Source organism: Taudactylus pleione, unplaced genomic scaffold (assembly GCF_031769625.1).
Source record: "Taudactylus pleione unplaced genomic scaffold, aTauple2 ptg000018l, whole genome shotgun sequence".
NCBI classification, from domain to species: domain Eukaryota; kingdom Metazoa; phylum Chordata; class Amphibia; order Anura; family Myobatrachidae; genus Taudactylus; species Taudactylus pleione.
Window position 1 is genome coordinate 899,730 of NW_028284420.1, and position 24,753 is coordinate 924,482.

Below are 24,753 nucleotides of genomic sequence, written 5' to 3' on the forward strand. Positions count from 1 at the left end.
AGGACAGGGGAACAGGTGAACCAGGTGCGTCAGGGTGGGCGCCCTGTGTCCCCAAAGCTATTCCCCCTAATGGAGGAGATGCGAACAGGAAATCTTCCACCCGCAAACTGCATCCGCAGAGTCAAAGGTGTTAAAAGAATAGAATCTGAGAAACGTATTAGCAGAAGACCACATAGCTCTTCTGCAAAGCTGCTTGGCAGAGGTACCACGACGAGCAGCCCAAAAAGTACCTACCAAACTGCTGGAATGAGCCAGGGCAGGGAGGTCCGGGTACGCGTAGTGAATGGTCAATGAATGAATGCCATAAAGTACAAAAAGGGAATCAGACTTACAGACATCCCTAGTACGGTCCGCATTGATCCGTAACATCTAAAGAGGCCTCCTCTGCAGAAACATAAGGTGACTGAAAAGCCGGGACCATAAAACTCCTGACTGATGTGAAACCTGGAAACTACCTTCGAAAGGTAGCCTAACAGAGTCCGAAGAACGGCCTGGTCTAATTGAAAGGCCAGAAATGATAGTGCGCTCAGGTCTGACACTCTCTGGGCAAAGCAGAAAAAAAGATAGTCTTCCACGTGAGCCAAAGAATGTCCACTGAGTCTAAGGGCTCAAAGGGGGAAGACTAAAGACCCTAAAGCACCAAAGTCCCATGGAGCTACCGGAGGAACAAACGGGGGCTGCATGTGAAGCATTCCCTGCAAGAAAGTCTGGACATTAGGCATCAAGGCAATCTGTCTCTGGAAGAGAACTGAAAGGGCTGAAACCTGTACTTTCAAAGATGAAAGGTGTAGCCCCAAATCCAGACCCACCTGTAGGAAAGAGAGGACTCGGGAAAGCCAACAGGATCTGGGGTTAAGGCCCCTGGTTGAACACTAAGAGAGGTATGTACGCCAACCCAGATGATAAATCCTAGCAAAGGAGGGTTTACGGGTATTCAGCATGGTACGAATGACTGACCACGAAAATCACTTAGCTCTCAAGATGGATGTCTCAAGAGCCAACCTGTCAAAGCGAAATGAACCTGGTCCGAGTGGAAGCATGTGCCATGTGACAGTAGATCCCGCTGTAGAGGAAGATGCAAGGGAGAGTCAATGGAGAGGCCAATCGGGAGCTAAGAGGATCACTGTGCGCCTGCCAACTGCAACTTGCAGAGAAACCGCAGAATGAGTGAGATCGGGGGGGGAATATGTACATGAGATTAAAGGCCAACCGAGCCGTCCACAGGAAGAGCTCCCGAATCTCTGGTGCAAGAGAAGTACATTGATTGCTTGTGGTTGTGTCAAGACACCATCAAGTAGGCACAGCAATGAACCAGAAGTGGAAAGACGTCCAGATGAAGAAGAGCCCACTCACCAGAGAGAACGTCCTGGCTGCTTAGAAAGTCCGCTTCCTCCGGGAATGAACACCACTAACAGAGCCGGTAGATGACACTTTGCGAAGCTGAGAATGCAACTCACCTCCTTCATGGCGTCGTGACACAGAGTGTCGCCTTTATGGTTTGTGTAAGCGACGGCTGTCGCATTGTTGGACTGTACCTGGACTGGGCGATGCTGGAGGAAAGAGCCTTGAAGACAGCCCGTATTTCCAGGACGTTGACCAAAAGGTGGCTCTCTTGATCCGCCCAGCGACCCTGGAAGGACTGCTGGCAGGTCACTGTCCCCCATCCATGAAGACTTGCGTCTGTGGTGAGGAGGACCCATTTCTGAATCCAAAAGGGACAGCCCTTATCTAAATAGAACCACTGAAGCCACCACACGAGGGAGAGGCGGACCTCACGAGATAGAATGATTGGCTGTGGTTTGATATATTCCAGCGGGCCAGAACCTCCAAGTGAACCCAGGATCCGCATGCAGGAGTGTATTGACTCACGGCGGTGATGTAAGAACCTGCGAATCCTGTCCTGTAGTTCCCGAACATTGTTCACAAGGAGGAAGACCCTCTGAACCCTGGAGCCCGGCAAGGCCCCCAGATGAAGCATCTCCTGAGATGGAGTCAAGGAGGGTTTCCTCCAATTGAGGATCCATCGGTGAGATTGGAGACGATCTATTGCAAAATGGAAGTGTTCTCTGAGGACATCCGGGACAGGAGAAGTAGACCATCCAAGTAAGAAACCTTAGACCACTTATGGGCCGCAAATGAGCTGCCATGACTGCAAAGACTTAAGGAGCCGTGGAAAGACCAAATGGCAATCCCTGAAATTGGAAGTGTTCCTCCCAGACTGCAAACCAGAGGAAATGCTGGTGACTGAGCCGGATAGGAATATGTAAATAGGCATCTTGAATGTCCAAGGAAGCCATGAAATTCCCCGGTTCCAGCGCCAGAATGATTTTACGCAGAGACTCCATGCGGAACATGGGGACCCGCAAGTACCCGTTGAGGGACTTCAGGTTGAGGATTTACCAAAAGTTCAGCTTCTGAACCAAGAAGAGGTTGGCACAGAAGCCTGAGCCTCTCTGAGAAAGGGTTACTGGAGCAATTAACTTGGAAGACAGTAGAGAGTGAATGGAATTGGTATGATTCCCGTCAGCGGCAGCCCGACAGGAGCAGAGTGCGAAGCAGTGGAAGCCCGACAGCACTGGAAATCCCGATCGTTGATAGGTATGTACTAACCTAACCCTCCTTAGGGGTGCCTAACCCTAACTTCCCCCCCAAGTGCCTAACCCTAACCATCCCCTTCCCCGCTGCCTAAGCCTGTCCCCAGGGGGGGGTGCCTAACCCTTAGTCCACCCCGGGGGTGCCTATCCCTAACCCTCCCCCCCCCCTAGCCTAACCCTAACCCTCCCGGGGGGGGTGCCTAACCCTAAGTCCCCCCCGGGAGCCCTAAACCTAACCCTCCCCCCGCGGCTGTCCACTCGCGGCGCCCGGCATCACTACGATCGTGGTGCCGGGCGCCGGTCTCCCGGCATCGGGGAAATGCGGGCGTCTACATCTAGACGCCCCGGCATTTCAACCATGCCGGGATAAGACAGTTGGGAAGCCGGCTGCCGGTATTTAGGCAGTCGGCTTCCCGATTGCTTCCCGAGAGTGAATGGACTCCCGCAGTGCTTTTGCTTTTCCTGGATCCCCTGGAAGACCTGTGGAAAAAAATCTTGCCGGAGGACACTCCCGGAAGGTAAGTGCATAGCCCTGTAAGACTAAACTGCGTACCAAGGCATCTGTCGTGGTCACCATCCAGGCCTCGGAGAAAAGCCGAAGCAAGCCTCCCATACAGAGGTCCCCCAGGTGGAGACCCACCCAGTCAAGTAGCAGGTTTGTCAGCTGGCTTGGTTGCCGGGCGACTGGTAGACCAGGGCTATTTGCTTCTTGGCTTGGAGGAAGTACTCTGGAACCTAGAAAAAGACTGGCCTTTATTTTTCGCTCCTTTCGTCCGCAAGGAAAAGCCAGACACTAGTGCCTAAGGGTCTGTTGCAGAAGGATGAATCACTGTTTTGGATTCTGCCAGTGTGGCTACAATCTTGTTCAATTCTGGACCAAAGTAAGGGCCTTCTTGGAGTCTGTCAGCACACCAGAAATGAAGCCAGAGGACTCTCCTAGCCGACACGGAGGAAGCCGACACCTTAGAGGTTAAGATAACTGTTTAGTTACCAGACTCTACTGCCAGCGTAATTCCTGTGTTTTCCTAGGGAGTGAAGAAGAATCAGAAACTTCTGGCCAGACTTCCTTGATGTAGAAGGGTGGGAAGGTGCTTGGACATTTGTCGCAAATTTTAAAGTGCCCAAGCTCCTACAGCTGCGCTCTATACGACAGCATAATCGAGTGACCCCCATGGATAAAAGAAAATCTGATCACAAAATTTTTTTTTTTAAAGAGCTATAATTTAGCATAGTAAAGAAACTGATAGCTTAAATAAATCTACAGTCTTAATATTAGATTAGCTAATACAAAATAAAATACAAAAATTACCACCTAACCCCTCCCCCCCCCCCCCCCAAAAAAAAACAAAACAAAACACAGTTATTGTACTTATAGACTTCCAGCAAAATCTTACCTTGGTGGTAGAACTGTCACTTGTAAAAAGGCGGGAGCTACGTCGTGGTAATGCGTTAGGAGGGGCAGCTATTGTTGGGCTCAGTACCTGGGGTGTAGTGCTAAGAAAAGGGGAGAAAAAAAAAAAAAAAAAAAAACACACAAAAATTACCACAGAGAGGTAATGGGAGGATTTCAGCTATCCACCCTCATTAACGCAAAGTTCTTTACTAAGATACATTAGCCATACACAAATAGCGTGCCCACTAGACTATTTTAGTGGGACACTGCTCCCTGTCCGATTTCAAAAGGACCTTTTGGCGGTACCCCGCTAAAAGAACATGGTGGGTGCTGGAAAAACAGCGGTGCAGCAATCACCACCGGTGAATAGATGCTGTGCGCATATGCATAAGAAAGGGTAGAGCTTGGGAGCAGCCCTGCATGTCCGTAAGTGCTGGGCATGCCCCCAAAATTGATGGAAAGGTGAGATTTGGCGTGTTTTAAAGACATGTCCCTCTTTTCGTAGCCATGCTCCATTTTCAGTCGTGTGTTAGAGTGCCCTTTCTAGGTCCTGCTCTAGACCTAGAGTGAACACTACAACAACTTCCACACAGGTTAACAGTTGGGTTTTCTGTAAACAAGTGTTTTTCCCCAAACTAGGTAGACTAAAAAAAAAAGCCCTGTACTCCCTACACAGTACAACTTAGCTTTGACAAAACCTTTGAATAATGGACATGTGCACACACACATACACGCTATATATATAGCAACATATACATTGGAAAATAAGTACTGAAAACAGAAACATGTAGAGGCTTGTTAGTAAATGGATCTGCCATCTGCTAGGTTTCCTCAGTTTCCCCCCTCCCATTATATTTACCAGTCTGTTCATTCCGACAGCCAGGGATTGTGCTTTCAAATCCAGCACAACCACAGATGCATATTAAAAAAACCTCATCATCACATTGTCAATAGAATGCAATATTTCAATATGTTTTAACTATATGTCTGTGTGGGTTCGGTATGCTTTACTGCCGACAGCATTGCCGGCGGATCAAATCCCGGCAGCCCGACAGAGGAGGAAATCCCACTCGTCCTAAAGGCAAGAAGTATAAACTAACCTAATTCTACCCCCAAACCCTCCTTTAGGGTGCCTAACCCTAACCTCCCCCCCCTGTGCCTAACCCTAATCCCCCCTTCCCCGCCACCTTAACCTAAGTCCCCCCGGGGGCGGGGGGGTGCCTAACCCCTAGCCTGACCCTAACCTCCCGGGGGGGTGCCTAACCCTAACCCCCCATTTCCCTAGCCTGACCCCAACCTCCCGGGGGGGTGCCTAACCCCAAGTCCCCCCCGGGAGCCTTAAACCTAACCCTCCCCCCTCCGCGGCTGTCCGAGCCCGGCGTCCCTTCGATCGGGATGCTGGGCGCTGGTCTCTCGGCATCGGTAAAATGACAGGCGTCTAGATTCAGATGCCTGTCATTTAACCCTCACCGGGATTAAGCAGTCGGGAAGCCGGCGGTCAGCATTGTGTCCGCTGGCTTCCCGAACGTATACCGTCTGGGGAGGGAGAGGGAGATATATTTTTAGGGAATCGAGTGTAAGGGTGCTATCGGGAGGGATGTGTGAGGGAGTGGAGGAGACAATATAGCACATGGTATCCATTTTGGATAAGCCACATGGCCTATAAACACAGACTAATGTTGGAATGTGGGGGAAACACCCTTATCCTATTCCAAACTGTGATCAATTTAACTCCCATGATACTACAGTCTCCATAGACCACAAACATATGATACCTGACCTATTTGAAAATACAGTCACATCCATCCCTAAAACACTGATACCAGCCTATGATTACATCTATGATAATATACAAGCTTATTCAGACATTTCTGCAATACTACTATAAATACACAAATTGGATATTGGATGTCGATTGCTAAGGAAACATGGCAGTATGCGGGGTAGAAAAATACATCCTTAAGACACTGCACTGCTTGGGTAAGAGGGCACCATTGTATACAGCAAGATCTAACACAATAACCATCTGCTCGTAACCTGAAAAATACATACTACAAACGACTACAACTCTGATATATTTCAGGCCAAGACTCGATTATATAAAGTGCATCCGGAAAGTATTCCCAACACTTCACTTTTTCCACATTTGGTTATGTTACAGCCTCATTCCAAAATGGAATAAATTCATTTTTGTCCTCAAAATTCTACACACAATAACCCATAATGACAACGTCAGTGATCGCGAAAACCGAAAAAAAAATGTGGGTCCCAGGGACCCCTCACTTTGTAAAAATGGGGTCCTGCTCCACTCTTTTTGGGTCCCATCACATATTATGGGGGTTAAGGGCAAGCAGCAGTTGGGGTAGAGCTGGTGCTAAAGGCAAGGAGAAGTTGGGTTAGAGCTGGAGCCAGAGGGCAGTAAGGGCATACAGAACTGGGGATAGGGAGGGGTAAGAGCAGACAGTAGTTTGTGACAGTGCTGGGGCCAAGGAAGAGGTTAGAGGCAGGCAGTACGAAGGGTAGGGAGGAGGTTAGAGTAGATAGCTGGGGTACTATTGGGACCAAGGAGGAGGTTAGAGCCAGGCAGTGCTTGGGTAAGGTGGGCAGTGCACACATTAAACAGTCAGGGTAAATGGGAAATACACACAGTTACACAGTCAGGGTTAGGGGGTCTGCACACAGATACACAGTCACAGTTAGGGGGGGGTGGCCACAGCTTCACAGTCAGGGAGGTTTAGGGGGGGATGCACATGGTCACACAGTCAGGATTAGGGGGGGCTGCACTCAGTTACACACAGTCAGGGTTAGGAGGGGGGGTACAGTTACAAAGTCAGGGAGGGTTAGAGGAGAAACACATGGTCACACAGTCAGGATTAGGGGGTCTCTGCACACAGGGTTAGAAGGGGTGCACTCAATTACATTGTCAGGGTTAGGGGAGCTGCACCCAGTTACACAGTCAGGATTGAAGGGGGTGCGCACAGTTACAAAGTCAGTGTTAGGGGGTGGGGGTGGCCACAGTTACACAGTCAGGGAGGGTTAGGGTGGATGCACATGGTCACACAGTAGGAGTCAGGGGGGCTCTGCAGTGATAACACTGTAAGCTGTAAGTGACTGACCTGTCTGAGTTCAGGGTCTTTTCTCTGTCACCAGCCGTCAGAGCAGCACATCTGAGTCCTCCTGACCTCTGTCCCTGGATGCAGAGTCCATCCATTTTCTGAAGAACGCGTGGGAACAGAGCATGGTGTCAGGCAGCAATTAAATCAGATGCTGCCGGCAGTCATTGGTTGAGGAGACGCTGCCAGCAGCTATGGGTTCAGGATAATCCACCGGCGGTGAAAGGTGCAGGAGATGCCGCCGGCGGTGATTGGCTGCTGCTGCAGCAGCCGGCGGTGATTGGCTGCTACGGCTGCCTGGGGTGACTGGCTGCTGAGGCCGCCGGCGGTGATTAGCTGCTGAGGCCGCCGGCGGTGACTGGCTGCTGCAGCTGGCGGTGACTGGCTGCTGAGGCCGCCGGCGCTGATTGGCTGCTGAGGCGCTACAGGCAGCAAACTCAGCCAGCGTGTCCTGTGGGACCCGCAGGGATTTAAAAACCGGGTCCAATTCTTGCTGTAGCGCGTAAAAATGCGCTATAGCGCGTATTTTGCGAACCCTGCAACGTGTAAAAAGATTTTTTTAGATTTTTGCAAATGTAATAATAAAAAAAACAAAAAACACAACACTAAGAAATCACATGTACATAAGTATTCAAGGCCTTTGCCATGAAGCTCAAAATTGAGCTCAGGTGCATCCTGCTTCCACTGATCATCCTACAGCTTAATTGGAGTCCACCTGTGGTAAATTCAGTTGTTTGGACATGATTTTGTAAGGCATACACCTGTCTATATAAGGTCCCACACTTGACAGTGCATGTCAGAGCACAAACCAAGCATGAAGTCCAAGGAATTGGCTGTAAACCTCAGAGACAGGATTGTTTTGAGACACAGATCTGGTGAAGGGTACAGAAAAATATCTACTGATTTGAAGGTCACAATGAGCACAATGGCCTCCATCATCCATAGATGGAAGAAGTTCGGAACCACCAGGACTCTTCCTAGAGTTGGCCGGCCATCTAAACTGAGCGATAGGGGGAGAAGGGCCCTAGTCAGGGGGGTGACCAAGAACCAGATGGTCACTCTGTCAGAGCTACAGCATTCCTCTGTGGAGAGAGGAGAACCTCCCACAAGGACAATCATCTCTGCAGCAATCCACCAATCAGGCCTGTATGGTAGAGTGGCCACACAGAAGCCACTCCTTAGTAAAAAGCACATGGCAACCCACCTGGAGTTTGCCAAAATGCACCAGAAGGACTCTCAGACCATGAGAGACAAAGATTGAACTCATTATGGCATTATGTATGGAGGAAACCAGGCACCGCTCATCACCAGGCCAATTTCCATCCCTACAGTGAAGCATGTTGGTGGCAGCATCATGCTGTGGGGATGTTTTTCAGCGTCAGGAACTGGGAGACTAGTCAGGAAAGAGGAAAAGATGAACGCAGCAATGTACAGAGACATCCTGGCTGAAAACCTGCTCCAGAGTGCTCTTGACCTCAGAATGGGGTGACGGTTCATCTTTCAGCAGAACAACGACCATAAGCACACATCAAAAGGAGTGGCTTCAGGACAACTCTGTGAATGTCCTTGAGTGGCCCAGACAGAGCCCAGACTTGAATCCAATTGAACATCTCTGGATAGATCTGAAAATGGCTGTGCACCGACGCTTCCCATCCAACCCGATGGAGCTTGAGAGGTGCTGCAAAGAGGAATGGGCGAAACTGCCCAAAGATAGGTGTGTCAAGCTTGTGGCATCATATTCAAAAAGACTTGAGGCTGTAATTGCTGCCAAAGGTGAGAAACAAAGTATTGAGCATAGGTTGTGAATACTTATGTACATGTGATTTCTTAGTTTTTTTTTAATTTTTTAATTAAAATTAGCAAAAATCTCAAAAAAAAACTTTTTACATGTTGTCATTATGGGGTATTGTGTGTAGAATTTTGAGGACAAAAATTAATTTATTCCATTTTGGAATAAGGCTGTAACATAACAAAATGTGGAAAAAGTGAAGTGCTGTGAATACTTTCCGGATGCACTGTAGTATTCAAGAATGTATAAAACTATAAAACATTGTAAAACTAATCCCACTAGTCTCTACATTTAACTATTCCATCTCCATCAAATGTATCTATAGTTAAACTCCAATCCAACCAAAACTACCACATACATTATATACCACACAAACCACCACAGAACCAAATCATATAATTACACAGTAAACAGCATATACTGCATGCTGTTTATATTACACAAACTACTACAGAACTAAACCAGAGGTTCCCAAACTCAGTCCTCAAGGCTCCCCAATAGTGCAGGTTTTAAAGATATCCATGGTTGAGCACAGATGACTTAAGGTGCATACACATGTAACAAATTTTTTAACGATTTGTCATTAATGACATCGTTATCGATCAATAAATCGTTCAGTTTCTGAGTTATAACGATGAACGATAATCGTCCAAGCGCGCTCCTGTTTGTAGTTTTCCATTTCAGACTGTCCAACATAACGATTTTCATTAAGGGAAGGAACGTTTTTCGTTCATCATTGAAAAAAAATCGTTCATTACACTTCAAAAATCGTTCACTTTTTCAAGGGAAAATCTGACAGAAAATCTGAACGAAAATGGTTGGCTATAAAATAGTTATGTGTGTATGCACCATTAATTAGTATCTGTCAATTTGATTTAATCATCTCTGCTCAACCATGGATATCTCTAAAACCTTAACTGTTGTGGTGCTTTGAGGACGGAGTTGAAAAAAAAATTTCAGGGAGAGTGTGAAAGCAAAAGTAGGCAAGTATGGAATAAGGAAATATTCTGTAACAAGGTGCCTGCAGCTACTCACACTCTTTTAGGATTTTGGCACTAAGATATTCACTAGGTTTTTGCCCTCCCTCCTATTCCAAACATCCTGTGTATGCTTATTTTTTATAGCCACGTCCCACAGAAAAGAATCAGAAAAACACTCACTCCCCCCAAAAATATTTAAAAACTCTTAAGAGGAGGAATAGAGCGCAAATGAGAAGGAAAACACAAAAAACCCTGTTTGGGTGGTTGCACTTTGTTGCAAGATCTGGTGAGGGGTGCCGTCTCATAGGGGTAAACAGCAGCACTTCCCATACAGCACTAGTCCAGAGCCTTTGTACAACTATCCACAGCTAGTTTTATTTGGCAGAATAAAATATATGTAACATAACAATAAATCCTAGCCTATCCAGCTCTAACTAACATAACGTTCCTTCTCTCCGGGTGGAAGGACCCAACGTCCAACTTACAAACAAAACAGCACTAAGCTCAGCATTTACATCAAACAAAACCAGTGTCTCACAGCAGGCATCCAGACTGTTTCCCCAAGGCAATGAGAGACTGACCAGAGAAACAGACACACCATTTATCAGCCTTTCACAAGTGGTCTGGCATTCAAGGTTGCTCATTACCTGGTGATTACCACACACAGAGAAGTTAAGAACCTGGGACATATATACCTCCCATCAATAACTTCCTCAGTGCCTTTATCACAACTTACAGAATTCTGCTGCACAGCACCTTTCAAACAAAAAAATACTTTTTTTTTTTTTTAGCATGAAGTCTGTCAAAATGTACAAAACGACCATGTGGTTACTGACACAGCTACTTCAAGCAAGGCTCCGTGTAAAGCGCTCCACAAGGTGCCCACTAAATTGGAAAACCAGTACCCACTAAACTGATAAAAAAAAACCTCTTCATATTGTAAAGAATAGGCTTCCCCTCCTTAATGTAAATGGAGCAATTAACAGACATGATCCATCTGGCCCTTGATTGTTCACACATAGGCATGGTAAAAGACCTGCATATCACCAGTTTATCGAAACTCTAGGCTCATGCCAATAACTTATTTTATCAATCACAAACCGCTACCGAAGATGAATTTTGACTTAGTGCCCATAACACAATGTCTTGGAACTTAAAAACCATCTTGAAGGTGGCATGGCATGGTATTTGAACTCGCCAGACACGAGTACCTACAGCTCTGTAAGTCTTACTTGTACATCTGTGGAAAACCAGCATAAAAACCAGAATTTTCTACTTTACCTGGCTCTCCACATTCACTAGCGGGGTATATTTACAAAAGTACAGGTTTTTAGATGTTGACATGTTGCCCATAGCAACCAAATCAGGATTCTAACTATTATCTTCTAGACAGTGCTAGATAAATGAAGTAGAATCTGATTAGTTGCTATGGCCAATAACTCCACTATTCAAAACCCACACTTTAAAAAATATACCCCTAGCACTTCTTCCAATACCACTTGGCAGCATCATTTGTAATATCCAAGCATAAGATAACAAAGGCCTTTTGTTTTCTCACCAAGTTTTCCTGAAGAGAGTCCCCCTAGTTGTCTGTTCTAGCCAATGTGCAGCTAACAGCAGGTTCAACTATTTGGGTTTACTTATGACTGTTACTAGTCTATTGCCTAATGAAAGGGCGCCCTGCTATCTCTCACCCAACAGTGCTGCTTCTGGGGCCTAGGATTTCTCCCCGTTCCATATATATTTGCACAGTGTTTTGAGGACTCCCTCCTGGATTCCCATATTTTGCTGTGGACCTGACACTCTCTACTGCCACCACCACACCAGACATGATTATAGGGCCCTTCTAAAGAGTTGAAAAGGGGCCTACTAACAAGTTGCCCAGAAAATGGAGCATTGTTTTACTAGCCCCCATACCAAGACCATCCTTTTATTGCCTCTGGGACATTGATTCCACGCAGACTCATGTGGGGCAGCAACTCATCTACTGTCCTTTAACAGCTATTACTTGTCCATTATTACTAGGTACTAGTAAAATCAGAAGGCATATCTACTCATGAGCTTAAAATATCTTCCATTGACATAAAGTAATCAAATTTATGGAACCAGTCTTTGTGTGTGGTGGATTTATTAGAATTCCTAAGTATGGAATGACGGAGCGTGCTGCAATACTAAGATGGCAAAGCAAAGATTTCTTATACTTGGCCTCCGGTATTGGAGAGTGGTTGAGTAGCTAGAATGCAGGACCTGTAGGCACAGGGGAGCCTAGAATTTGATGGGATATAAAGATAATGTCAGTCCGGAAATTTGTTAAGCGGGCACAATCCCACCAAAATACTATGCAAAGAGCCTAAAGGCAGAGGAGCATCTCTAGCAGTAACTGGAAACTGATGGGAACATGGCGTGAAGCAAAGAGGGATGCCTGTACCAGCGCATTCAAATCACTGTTTCTTTTACAGTAGTACAAATGGAGCTGGAGTGAGCTTTAAGAAAAATAGTCTGCTATTCCTGGTCGGAGAAGGAGAGGCAAAATAAATTTTTCCCAGGCTTTGGCCCATGGTGGAATGGAAGAGGCCCGATTTGTTAATAATAATTGGTATAGGATAGATACTGTGTGGGAAGGGGAGTGGGGGGAGACACAGAGCTACTCGAAAGTAGTAAGGTCTCTCTTAGGTCAACACAGAGGTTAGGAAATGGCGAACTTGAAGAAATTTGCAAACATCGGAGTGAGTGATGTCGCATTTTTCTTGGATCTCAGAGAATTGTTTAATGATAGAAGCACTCACCAGTTGGCCAACTCTAAAGAGGTCCGCAGTGGTCCAGTTGGGGAAGTGGGACAGATTCATACCTAGTGGGAACCTGGTATTAGCCAGAAATGAAGTGAGAGGGCCAAAGCTCGAGGAGATAAAAAGGAGTGGCGGCTTAAGGACTTCCAGAAGGAAAAAAGTAGGAGATATCGTTGGGTGAGGAGAGATTTTTGGAAGAAAAGGTAGCCATGGTACTATTTCTGAGTGTTGCCTTATGAAGCAGCTTTCTAAAAGGTAACCCATTGCTTAAAGTCCCTGTTTCCGGTCCACTCGATGATTCTATTTAGATATACGGCATGATAGTAAGATTTACTATCCGGAGGTTGAAGACCACGTCTAATTCTTGGTCTTTTCTGAGACCAAATGAACAGTCTAATCAGTAAAGCCAGCGAGCAGAACCAAAATTCAGGCACAGCCATCGGTAGTGCCTGAAGGTCATAAAGCAATTTGGGAAGGGTGTTCATCTTTTCTACGCTAATTTTCCCTGGCCAAGAAAGCTGCTTCAGATGCCAATGTTTATAATCTAATGTCAAGCCCCTTTTGAAGAAAAAGAAGAAGACACGGCAAATTAAAGGATGAAGTTGAAGACCCACGACCTTCACACCGGTTTCCTAGCCCTAAACATGGTAGGAATGATCGCCCGTTGGACACCATGGCTTCTTAGGATGGCAGTCTCTACAGCCACGCCGTTAAATGAAGCAGACATAAATCCAGGTACATGAACGGACCCTGCTGCAGAAGATCAGACCACAGTGGAAGGGGCCAAGGTTTGTCTGCTAGAAAAAAAGAGATCGGAATACCAAACCAGACAAGGCCAATCCGGAGCCTCTGGGATGACTATGTACGACTTTTGTTTGATCCGCTTGAGAACCCGAGGGAGAAGCTGAAAAGGTGGGAACAGGTATACAAGGCTGTACGGACAAGGAATCAGTAAAGCATCTGCTCCCACCACTGCTGGATCTCTGGTCCAGGAGCAGTAAAGGGGTAGTTGAGGATTTGTCTGGGACGTCATGAGGGCCATCTGTGGCCTCCCCCATCGGTGAACCAGTTGAAGGAAGACCTTGGGACGAATGGATCACTCCCTGGAGTGACGATCCTGACGACTGAGGTAGTCCGCTTCCCAGTTGTCGACTCCCGAAATGAATACTATGAAGATGGCCTCGATGTGTCTTTTTTCCCACAGAAGGATGCGGTTCCCCCTTGTCGATTTATGTACACCACGGCCATGGCGTTGTTGGATTGTATCCGAACCAGAAGTCCTTGTAGAAGAGGAGCAGCCTGTATCAGGGCCCTGTAGACTGTCCGCAGTTCGAGAACGTTGATCGATCAGAGGGATTCCTGCTGCGACCAATGCCCCATGGAAGTGATTGTTCAAGGCACAGCTCCCCATCCGCAGAGGCTGGTGTCCATAGTGACCAGGGTCCATTTCCAAAGCACCGACCCGCTAACAGATGGTCCGTCCGGAGCCACCAGAGCAAGGACATGCGGGTCAGAGGAGACAGACGCACCAGCCGATGCATCTGTAGGTGGGACCCCGACCATTGAGACAGACGATCCAATTGAAAGATTCTGGAGTGAAATCTGCCAAATTGGATGGCCTCGAAGGAGGCCACCATCTTCCCTAGGAGACTAATGCAAAGATGCACCACACTTTTCTGGGTCTGAGCACCAAGCGAACCAGCTACTTGATGGCTACAGCCTTGTCTATTGGCAGGAAGATTCGAAGCAGGATTGTGTTCAGAATCATACCCAGGAACTGAAGTCTCTACGACAGCATCAACTGAGAATTCTGGAAGTTGACAATCATCTGTGTTGTATGAAAATCTTATGTGTAAGAGACACTTGGCGAAGAAGGACTTCTGCCGACGGAGCCATGATGAGCAAGTCGTCCAGGTACGGGACCAATAGACACCCCACGAGAGCGCAGATGAGACACCATGACAGCTATCACCTTGGCAAATACTCTGGAAGCTGATGAGACCCTGAATGGCCGGGCCTGGAATTGGTAAGGAGTCTCCTTGATGGCAAATCTGAGGAAAGCCTGGTGGGGCTCCAAAATCGGAACATGCAGATCGGCATCTTTGAGGTCTGTCTAATGACGCAAAAAACTCTCCTGCTTCTAGTCCTGCAATCACAGAATAAAGGGACTCCATCTTGAACCTGTGAAATGAGATACACTGGTTCAAGGATTTCAGATTTAGAATGGGTCTGACTGACCCACCCGGCTTCGGAACCACAAAAAGGTTTGAGTAAAACCCCTATTTTCTTTGTGCAGTGGGAACTGGAACCAGAACTTCGGCCAGCAGAAGTTCGCCTGACGCAAAACTAGTTGTTTCAAAGGATCGACAGGAAACCCTATTGTGAAAAATCGCACTGGAAGAGTGAAGGCAAACTCGATTTTGTATCGCTGAGATATCAGACTGCGAGCCCAAGTGTTGGGACAAGTCTGACTCCAAGCCTCCGAGAAGCGCTGGAGACAAGCACCCACCTTGGCATCCCCGAGGTGAGATGAAAGCCAGTCATGCCACAGGTTTATCTGCTGGCTTGGGATCTGGACAGCGGGCAATGGTCACCTGACATCCTCTAGCGTGACCTCCTCGACCTGTTGAAGAACCTCGAGGTCAACCCTGAAATCTCGCTGGAGCCCAAAAGGAGCGAAAAGGACCTTTAAAACAAGCGACATGGAGGAGGTGCTAATGAAGGTAGAAAAATACTCTTACCCTCAGTGGCCAGCGAGATCCACTTGTTCAGCTCTGGGCCAAATTAAATATCACCTGTGATAGGAAGAGCTTCAACAGGGTTTTTTAGACTCAGAATCCGCTTGCCAGACACGAAGCCAAAGTGCTTTGCGAGCAGCGACCACCGAAGCAGAGATCCTAGCGCCTACCTGGCCCGATATCTCTGCAGGAGTCTCCCAAGTATACTGCGGATTCCTGAATATTCTCTGCCAAGGTAATCAGATCTGCTCACAGAGTGTTTGACTTTAGACCCTCCGTCAATTGTGTCGCCCACTTCTCCACTTGTTGACCCAAGATCCGACCAGGGCCGGTCGGAGAAGTACACCTGCAGCAGTATAAATGGATTTCAGCGTAGTTTCTAATTTTCGCTCTGAGCTTTCCTTCAACATAGTAGCTCCTGAAACGGGTAACGTGGTTTTCTTCGACAGACGAGATACCGAAGAATCCACAGGTGGCGGAGTCTCCCAAAGATTTCTATTTTCTGCTGGAAGCTGATAAAGGGAGAAAAAAAAATGCCTAGGAATCTGGAATTTACATTCTGGATTCTGCCAGGCTGCCGCCATCTGTTCGTCTAACTTGGGAGAAACAGGGAAGATGACCGAAGACTTTGAGGGGTATTCAATAGGAAAGGTTAACTTCCCTGGCGAAGTTAACGTTTCATATCGGAGTTTTTTTCTGCGTAAAAGGTATGGTGCGCGCTCCCGCTTATCCCCGTATTCAAAATAAAATTAACGAAAACGGGAAACTCCGAAGTTGGATTTGTGTAAAGTTACAAATTTTTCCTTAAAATAATTGTAAGACCCCCCTAAAGTTGTAAAAACATGGGGGACCACTATGGGTACCCCCGTTTTAGCCTTTAATTGAAAGTCGGGGATTTAAATAGCCGCAGCAGGTGTTGTTTTTCTGACATTGAAGAAGTGATGCAGAAGAGCACTTAGGTTATTTTTTTCGTTTTCTTAAGTGGTCCCATCAAATTTGGGGTACATGAAAATGGGTACTAGCATATTTTTAAGTCCCTAAAGTCAGTTTTTAAAAATTCTGCATTTGTGCACCTGCCGCTATAATTGTATTCTAGAAAACATCTGCCGCATACTTGCAGAATAGCCCTGAACCTATTTCCCTATTGTTTAACAATTTTTTCCCATTTTTTTTGCACCCCAATTTTTACATTTATTTTTTGGGGTGTCCCTATTTTTTTTAAAACTTTTTTTGACACAGTTCTTTTTTAAATGTCAATCTCAGGGGTGCAGGCTATTTTTTTTAAGCCTGCACCCCTAAACCCCAATTCTGCCCTTTTTTTCGACACCTATTCAATGGTGAAAAGTTATCACCGTTTTTTATCAAAGACTTTTCAAAACTGCGATAAGTCTATGAAATTGAATACGGTGTAAAACTAAAACCAGTGATATTAACGCAAAAAACTATGTTATCGCACCCATATTGAATACCCCTATTTGTGTCTTAGCAAACAAGGAGTCATCCAACGATTCTGGAGCTTCATTAAGTACTTCCCTCACTGCCAGGATGAGTGCATCAATACCCTGCATTGCTTCAGGTTCCTGTGAGGAAGCCTCTATACATCGAATTCATCCAGCATCTGCCTGTCCTCAATTTTTGACAATTAAATAATAACTATAAAAGGAATAGGGCTGGAGACAGCCCCATGTGCACCGGCTCTCTCGGGCACATTCTAGAAACTGGGGCTGATGGGGCATAGGGGGAGGAGCCAGTCACACTTTTAGATTCTTAAAGTGCCAGGCTCTACTCAACCACCGTCTATACCCCACTGTCATGTAGCTCCAGTGTCCCCTAGTGGACGAAGGAGAAAAATAATTTGTTGCTGTTTATATATGAAGTCTGTTGAGTGCCCTCTCTCCACATTCAGTTCTTGAAGTTGATGTGTTGATAGCAGGAAAAATGGGCCAGCGTTAAAGGATCTCAACAAGTCTGACAAGGGCCAAATTGTGATGGTTAGATGACTGGGTCAGAACATCTCCAAAATGTCAGGCCTTGAGGGGGGCTTCCCGGTATGCAATGGTTAGTATCTACCAAAAGTGGTACAAGGAAGGGCAACCGGTGAACTGGCGACAGGGTCATGTGTGCCCAAGTCTCATTGATGCACGAGGAGAGTGAAGGATAGCCCATCAGGTCCGATCCCACAGAAGAGCTACTGTAGCACAAATTCTTGAAAAAGTTAATTCTGGCTATGATAGAAAGGTGTCAGGATACACAGTGACCTGTCTACGGCTATGCAGCAAGCTGTGATGCAAAGTGCCCATGCTGACCCCTGTCCACTGCCAAAAGCACCTACCCACTTGCTCCTCATCACTTTTGAAAAAAAAAAAAGTGGGTCCAAGGGACCCCTCACTAAACAATGGGGGTCCTACTCCACAATTTCTGGGTCCCATCACAATTTATGCCTCACTGCCTGTAGCATGTAAAAATGCACTATAGGACATATTTTGCAAAGAGAATCACATGGGGAGAAGGGAACAGGGGCACAGGGGTGGGAAGGCAGGGTGCACAGGAGAGGCAGAAGGAGTACAGACATGGGGAGAAAGGAACAGGGGGCACAGGGATTTGGGAGAGTACACAGGAGAACAAAAGGGGTACAGACAAGGAGAGAGGGGGAACAGGGGGCACATGTGGGAGGGCAGAGTACACAGGAAAGCAGAAGTGGTACAGACATAGGGAGAAGAGAACAGAGCACAAGGTGACAGTACACTATATTTAATATTTTTTTTTACAGCAGTTGCTATAATATAAACCTGTGTTAGCTGTGTAAAAACAAGAATACACCACAGCCTGCCCCATCAGTATTTTAACTACAGGATACCAGGGTCTGCTTCCTTATATTATAACAGGACCCTACAGCCTGCCCCACATGTACAATTGTTTGCTCCACTATTATTATAACAGGATACAAGTCAGTCTCCCCATATAATCATACCAGGGAACTAGTGGGTGCTGCAGCTGTATTCTAACAAGGCACTAGAGAATGCTCCCTTGTATAACGCAATAACATTAAGACACCAGGTTCTGCTCTTAATGTGCTATAATAAATATAAATACTGTTTACCTGTGTAAGGGAGGCCTGGGGGGAAGTTAGAAGGAAGCAAGGGAAATCAGGTGGTACCCACAACCGGCGGTGATTGGTAGGTGAGATGCTGCCTTCGGTGATTGGATGAGAATGCCGACTGGCAGTGATTGGCTGCTGCGGCTGCTCTGTGTGCGCCACAGCAGCCAGTCACCACCAGCAGCATCTCCCCAACCAATCACCGCCAGCCGCGATTGGCAGCTCTGCGACGCGCACACAGCGTGTCCTGTGGGACCCTGTCCCTCCCCTCCTGGATCGCGTAAAAATGCAATATACCGTGTATTTTGCGATCTCTGACTGTTTATTTCTCTCATCACTATGGCATACATGGTGAGTTTCCCCATTGTGCACTGGGTGTTGAATTACCATGACGCCATGCCTCGAGAGACCATTGACGACACTCGGCAGCAAAAATGCTTGGGCGCCATGGCTAATCTGATTCCCGGTGTTCAAGATGAGGTGTTCATACACTTTTGTACTCTGACGAAAGGGTTATCCTATCATTGAAACGTTGATCAGCTCTATTGCCTACAGAATTATTTGTGCTGAGTGTCGCCGTTGACACATAGTGTCCAACCAATATTCTCAGGAGAGTGCAAGAAGAAATCCGACTAAAGTGCCGCCAGCAATGAGGTTATCCAGCTTAGTGCGGCACTAACAGCCTTGCGGCCGGCACTTCTCGCAACTAAACACCCAGGTTAAGCTGGGAATACCGGCATTCACCGACTTAACTACTTCCAGTCTGAGTAATTATCGCAGTGAAATTAATAGCTACGGGAGCTCCCTCCCGATGCTATTCAACTCCCATTGAATTGAATTGCCCCCAATGAATGAGAAGTTTCCACTTCTTTTGTGTTAAAAAAAAAGGATAAATTTGGTACAGCACATGCATCTTATAAAAACATGACCCAATTTTGTGTGAGAACTTTCTAAAAAGTACTTCCATTGTCCAGTCAAAGCACCATGCACTAGCCACCACGTACTGGTGACTAAGTGGACCTTAAGACTGTAAGGATCAGATTTTAATTCCCCAATGTAAGATCCTGCAGTCACCAGGGTGACTCTTCTAGCTATTGTTTGTTTAGAAGGAGGTCAACTTTTTTGGGGGGAATCATAAGAGAACCAAAATATCAACAGTTTTCCAAACCTCACCTGTCCTCTTGACAAACATCTGCAAGACACTAACATTCAACATCCTTTGTAGATGTATTCTGACAAAAACCAGGATTCACTCAAACGGATGAGGTTGTAAAGCCACCAACTCTAAAGTCCCTTCCCAAGGTAATGGTAGAGAACTATACGAGACCTTCTTGAAAACAATTGCTTCAAAAGGCACACTGTTAAGGGCGGTCACACTTTCCTCAGTGTTAAATGATCCACGAGCTAGAGGAAGACACCAAGACAGACCCCCATCAACATCCTGAGAATGTCTCTGTAACCTGATCATTTTGGCCAGTATAGTGCCACAACAGTACCTGGAACCTTTATCTTGTCCTTGAGCAGAACTGCTCCATTCAAGATGCCATCACATCGATGTCTAGTTATCCCAGTTTATCCGTAATGTGCTAAAAACTATTGAATGTTCCCACTTGTCTGCTTCTGTCCCCACTGCAATAGCACTGTGAGACGGAATCGTGATGGGCTTTGTCACAAAAGAATTTGTCAAGGAAATAGGGCATATAGTATCACCCTTAAGATACTGCATGCACCAGAAGGTGCCCTACAAGTGCGAGGTCCCCAACCAACACCTGCAGCAGTTGCAGCTGCCTCTCTCCCAGGCAGTAGCAATCAAATGACGGGAGCAGGAAAGAAAACACACCAGGACTGCTATGGTTCCAAGATAAAGTTGACAGCTCCTAGTCACTACCACAAACTGAAAAGGCTAAGGTGTAAGGCAAGTGAATTAAATAATAAAAGTAGAGGCTGCCAATGCAGACTAGCAAAAAAGTACCAGTCATGTGGGCACTCTAAAAATAAATAAAAATGAGTCCCTGTAGAATGGATACAGAGAAGTGAGGATTACAATTATTGTGAATAAAGTGCCAGAATGGTACCCAGTGGTACTAGTATCTCCATTGGATAAAAGATATCTAATTACTTCTGAACATCTGTTACATATTCAACAATAAAATGATGTCTTATAATAGAAGATAATGTGATGTTTGACAACAATTCTTCCTTCTGACATTTAATGGAAACATACACCCAAATTGATTTCCATTTTTTCCCCGTTAACAAAAGCCTTGCAATCTACTGTATCGATTTCATATAAAAAAAGCCATTCTACAAATCATTGTACTTAATCCTTTCATTTCTGTTCTTATGGCACAACCCTGCCAACCAGTAGTTAACGACATGTCTGTGGTTTATTTTCTTTCTTTCAATAAGAATACCTGGTCTGAGGTCCAGAGCCCTGAGTCTGTACAAGAAGAACAGGGGTTACGTCCCTGCTGTTGCCGCTTTGTGAAAACACTGACTTTGTTCCTGCTTGGCTGATTCTGGTCACAGACTGGGAAGGACAAAAAGAAATAGGTCTGTAAGAATTATACCAACCAAGGCTAGTTTGACATGGGTTATTAGTGTTATAATAATAAGAAAAATTACAGACCTTCTTAGCAGGGGTACCAGAAGATGGCACATCGAGGACACAAGAGGAGTTGTAGGTTTGTAAGTATGACCCATCTCCTGGGCTGGGAGTTTCTAGTGGCAAAATCCCAAAACTGCAATATGACCAGTAATGAAATCAGTATAGTCTAGAGACCAATAGCTATTGCATGTTTGCTTTTCAAAGTTCTGTTCTAAACACAGGTTTAACTTTAGTCAACTCTAAGCTGCCATCTATAGTTATTACATGTTTCACTTGCAAATGCCCCAAAGGTAATAAAAGTCTCAGGCAGCACACAATGGCATTGAGGACAAAAGTTACGCCAACAGTAATGTCCATACCTGGGGGTGAGTGGGCTAAGTGCTGCCGGCCCTCCTAACAAGCTGCGTCCACTCTTTGGTTTGTTCTGAGCCTGTTTTACCAAAATAGACGTACCGGTTCCCAAGGGCAGAGAGTCTGGTGAGATAACTGTTGGGTCTATGTAGGACATCGAGGAGTCTGTGTTCAATGAGTATTTTATATTGGATGATTCCAGGTTCAATCTATTTAGTTCCTTCAAGAGCAAGAAACAAAGACAGCAATCTTTAAGTCTTTTGTAAACAAAGCTACTGCTAGTGAAAGGTAAAAATCTCAGACGATCTTTTCCCTTGAATTATTGGTGAAATGTACCAAGACATTATCCCCTTTTAAATAAGATATATAGGCTTCCTCCACCTCCACTGTAATCTCTACAACTTGTCAACAGAAGATAACACCAATGATGTGTTATGAGTAGCAATTAATCCAGTAAAACAATAGCAACTTTAACAAGCAGCAGCAATATGTTTCTGCACTGTGGGCCTGATTCAGACCTGCTCGCTAAGATGCATACTCTCGCTGCTGCCGATGGTATGCAGTGTGTATGCATTGTGCGCATGCGCATACATTAGCGAAAGTTCACAATGCATTCGCTTGCTGCACACAGACAGCCCAGCAGAGGGAATGACAGGGAAAGCCGTTTGTAGGTGGTAACAGGGTCTGGCCATTAAAAACGGGGGGAGCGGAGGTGCAAACGCAGACGTGCCTGAGCATCTCAACGGCGTTTTAGAGGTGTGCATAATTAAAAGACAGCATCATAGTACACATCACCTGGCTTGTTTTTACATTGAAGTGCTCGCAGTGCTTGCAGCAGGTTATGGCCAACCTCAAACGCTGCGATAGCATCCGATGTTACCAGTTGTATTGATGGTTGCATACACTACCTGGACATGACGTTCACAAGTGGGCGTCTAAAGACAGGCTGGTGGGTGTCTGCATACATTTTGTGATCGCTCTCTAAGAAATACTGGGCATGCTAATGCATTGCTGTGTGATAACACTGCCTACGCAATTTGCATACACATTGTGTGAGCGGCTCTGAATCAGGCCCTGTGTCTCCAGTGATGTAGCTCACGAAAGGTAAGGCAGTCCATGAAACTTAACTGGCCACCCACTCCGTAGTTTATCATCCAATATCAACAAATGGACAGATATAGCAGCGTAGGGGCCCCAAAACAGCTCATGTTCAATAATAAACCCATGAAAAAGAGGGAAAATCCAGTCACAAGTTGACTGCTATCAGGTGGCTTGTGTAAGTTCTTTCACAGCAAAACACAACAGACAACTATACAAGTGGTCAAGTTGAAAATTGAGTTGCTCATTGGACTTGCCAGGTGACAGGCAGAGGTAGCCCATGTGTGGCCAAATGTAGATCCCCTAAGAATCACTTACATGAGCAGTAGCTACCTGTCCTTAAATATTGGCTAGAAACCAGTGCATCAAACAGCTCTTCTTTCCTATCTGTTCAGAAAGGCTGCCAGTGGAAAGAATTTGCAGACAAATGGGGTCACAAGACTTACCCCAAGTCCCATCATATCAAGGGAAAAAAAATAAAAAATCATCATCATCGTGGAATTACCCATACCCAGCACAAGCAAGCAAAGTGTAAAGTTCAAGATCAACATTAACATTAAATACATCCTAACATTCAGGTTACCATTCTTCAAGGCTGCATAATAACAGTGCCCATTTATAAATGTCCCCAGCAATCTCTTCTTGGTCAACATGAAATTAGTAGCAAGCCAGTGCACGATATACACTTACTATAGTGTCTTGGGGTGTTTCCATTAATACTGTGTCGGCTTGCCTGTGGGATAGGATGTTGTGGGTGTTCACCATTAATGTGCAAGTATTAGGGAGGCAGCTACTAAAGTTCTGAAGGGAGGTCAGTTTGAAGGTCTGCTCAGGGTCTGGCTTTTCACCTATTGAACACAAAAAGAAAAAACAAAAAGAAAAAAAAACACAAAAACACATTTTGAGCATTCTTTACAAAAGTATTAAACATACATAAGGAATACAAATATACATTTATGCTATTAAAACATGCAAGGATTGGGAAGGTCTAGTCTAGCAAGCTATTTGTCTTGTGTATGCTTCTCAGTAGTGTACTACTCCCTTTTCATATAGCTCATCAACATATGTTGTAAATCTTGAGGTGTCTATATACACTTTGCTATGTCTATGTGTGCATCACTAAAAACTTCCAGCAGGATGCTCTCTCTCTCACTCGGTACAAGTAACTTATCTCCTTCATTTACAGCAATATCTTTCAGGTTAATAACATTTGTAAAACAAAATATGAAGAGAGCAGGCATACCTATTTCACATAACGATTCAAATGGGGACCACAGAAAGGGATTTAGACTAAGGCTCTTTTGGTAACATTCTGATCCTTTGGCCAACCGATCGGTTTTGCTGCAAAGACATTAATGGCATTAAAACATAAATTAGTGGGCACTATCAATTACTTTGATGTAAAGATTTTCAGAAACCGCATATTCTGGTGCCAAACAAAATCCTTAGGCCAAACCCGTCAACAGATTATCTAGTTATATTTGCTTTACTGCATAGTGCCTCTTGCAGATTATTTTATAAAGTGTGCTATGATCTTCCATGTGCAAGCTTCTGTCAGCTCTAACAGTAGGAGAGCTGTAAGGTATACAGGGAGTAAGCAAGGGATTGAGGAAAGTCAAGTTTAAAAGCTAGACCTGGTATGCACATTATTAATTCATATTTATGGACCAGGAAGACTTGATGAATTAAAGAAATATTGCTGAATGCCATCACTGGATTCTAGAATATTGCAAGACTTAACATACAGATGTGCCCTTGCTCAATACGCCATGCTGTGCAATATGCATGGCGTGAGTGAGCCGCCACGTCCCATGCAACTCTGCTAGCGTTGGGCATCCTTTTTGCCGAAAATGCAAGTTGCAATGCGATGCGACTAGGGCGCACCAGGAGACTAAGCGGATTCATTTGATATGTGACATTTTTATATCAGTGTGCAACGGAGACTGTAAATGGGGCTGGAAAAAAGCTACTGAATTGTAGCACTTTGCATGCTGATTGAGAGACTTAGTCGCACACAAATATGCAAAGGTCACATATCAAAGCACAGTCTCCTGGTGCATCTTCGAAGCATTGCACTGCACATTTTCAGCAAAAAAAAAAAAGATGCAAAAAAGATGCCCGGCGCTAGCTCTCACAGGAACAGGCAAGTCAAGAGGGGCTGTTTGGCGCGACTGCAGCAGAGACGAGTGGGAACACATCTGTACAT

The 24,753-nt window shown here is 45.6% G+C and overlaps 1 protein-coding gene across 2 annotated transcripts in view; it reads right to left on the reverse strand.

The window, feature by feature from the left end:
• The window catches only part of CDC27 (cell division cycle 27), a 66,468-nt gene that overhangs the window by 24,715 nt on the left and 17,000 nt on the right, over positions 1 to 24,753 (reverse strand). For both annotated transcript variants that reach the window (XM_088442301.1, XM_088442298.1), the window contains 6 exons: positions 23,791 to 23,888; positions 23,238 to 23,395; positions 21,458 to 21,669; positions 21,120 to 21,231; positions 20,905 to 21,020; positions 3,989 to 4,088 (listed from right to left, as the gene is read on the reverse strand). In XM_088442301.1, the coding sequence (XP_088298427.1) occupies positions 3,989 to 4,088; positions 20,905 to 21,020; positions 21,120 to 21,231; positions 21,458 to 21,669; positions 23,238 to 23,395; positions 23,791 to 23,888 (796 nt within the window). The remainder of the gene's footprint in view (positions 1 to 3,988; positions 4,089 to 20,904; positions 21,021 to 21,119; positions 21,232 to 21,457; positions 21,670 to 23,237; positions 23,396 to 23,790; positions 23,889 to 24,753) is intronic.